Source organism: Physeter macrocephalus, chromosome 12 (genome assembly GCF_002837175.3).
Source record: "Physeter macrocephalus isolate SW-GA chromosome 12, ASM283717v5, whole genome shotgun sequence".
Taxonomy (NCBI): Eukaryota; Metazoa; Chordata; class Mammalia; order Artiodactyla; family Physeteridae; genus Physeter; species Physeter macrocephalus.
Genome location: NC_041225.1, coordinates 85912071 through 85913480, shown reverse-complemented (window position 1 = coordinate 85913480; position 1410 = coordinate 85912071). Strand labels below are relative to the sequence as shown.

Below are 1410 nucleotides of genomic sequence, written 5' to 3'. Positions count from 1 at the left end.
TGTGCGTCCGGAGCCTGTGCTCCGCAACGGGAGAGGCCGCGGCGGTGAGAGGCCCGCGTACCACACAAAAAAAAAAAAAAAAAAAGAAAGCTGGTTGACTAAGTCTCGAACAAGAGCAAGTTATATAGCAGAAGGGAGCCAATTCTTTTGTCAATTAGAGAATGACAAATCTCTGCACAGATAATACCCTGACCAGCAAGAGCTTGAGCTGGTAAGCAAATAAATGAGCATCTGCCAACGTAGATTTAGTGATTAAAATTGTTAAAGGCTATTGCAACATGCCTTAAGTAAATCATTTGCACAGATGATTTACTGCAAATAGGCAATTATTTCCTAGAGTTTAAATTACCTAAACATTGTCAGTTTTTCTAAAACAGTGTATTAAATTGAACCCAAAGGGAAAAAGAAAAAAGAAAGAAAGAAAGCTGGTTGAGAGGGCAGAGGCCAGCAGGAGCCAGAAGAGGACTTGATGAATCAGGGAGGGCTGTGAGGAGGAGGTAGTTCTGGGCAAGGACAACGGCGTGTGTAAGGGAGAAAAAGCAGGTAAGAGAGCCCTAAACACCCTCCTTCCTGGCTGGCCAGAGCTGAAAGAAGCAGAGACAAGGGACCCCTCACTCCTCTCCACACCATACCCACATCACAGGGGAGACCGCAGGCCAGGCCACCACCACTCCTCCCAGGTGCCAGGAGGATTTCGTTGGCACACGGGACCAGAGTCCCTCCTCTCCATGACAACACCACTGAGAAAGCCGCCTCTGCCGGAGCCCCGTGACTCGTCCCTGCAGAGACAGTGGCAGCAAAGGGAGGAAAGGAGGGAAGGTGGGAAGCTCACATACCTCATTCCACACGGGGTTCACGTTGTTCTTGATGACTTTGGTTCTCTTCTTCACCCCTACGAGAGACACAGAGGGAGAGTGAAGAGGCATACCCCAACCTGTGCCTTCCCCAAGTGAGGGCCAGCTCCAAGACCTGCACTGCAGCTCACCCGCCAAAGGAAACCTTACAAAACCCACGAGTCCCTGAGAATCCCACCAGTCTGCAATGAAAGCCCAATGCCAATCACACACGTCTCTCAGCTCTGGGATGGACAAACAGCAGCCCCATCAGAAGACTGTTGAAAAGAAAATACCCAGCCTGACTCTTCTTAATGAGTTTGTTATTGTTACTCCTGACTTTCTAAATAAAGTTTTAAAATTGCAAAGTTTCTGATTCTCACAATGAATGATCTTCATAGAAAATATTCCATTTTTCTTTAAAAAAATCTATCTCCGGGCTTCCCTGGCGGCGCAGTGGTTGAGAGTCCGCCTGCCGATGCAGGGGACACGGGCTCGTGCCCCGGTCTGGGAGGATCCCACATGCCGCGGAGCGGCTGGGCCCGTGAGCCATGGCCGCTGAGCCTGCGCGTCCGGA

At 50.0% G+C, this 1410-nt stretch overlaps 1 protein-coding gene across 23 annotated transcripts in view; it reads right to left on the bottom strand.

The window, feature by feature from the left end:
• Positions 1-1410, bottom strand: part of DYSF (dysferlin) — a 231639-nt gene that overhangs the window by 203536 nt on the left and 26693 nt on the right. For all 23 annotated transcript variants that reach the window (XM_007111158.4, XM_007111166.4, XM_007111168.4 and 20 more), the window contains exon 2: positions 837-892. In XM_007111158.4, the coding sequence (XP_007111220.2) occupies positions 837-892 (56 nt within the window). The remainder of the gene's footprint in view (positions 1-836; positions 893-1410) is intronic.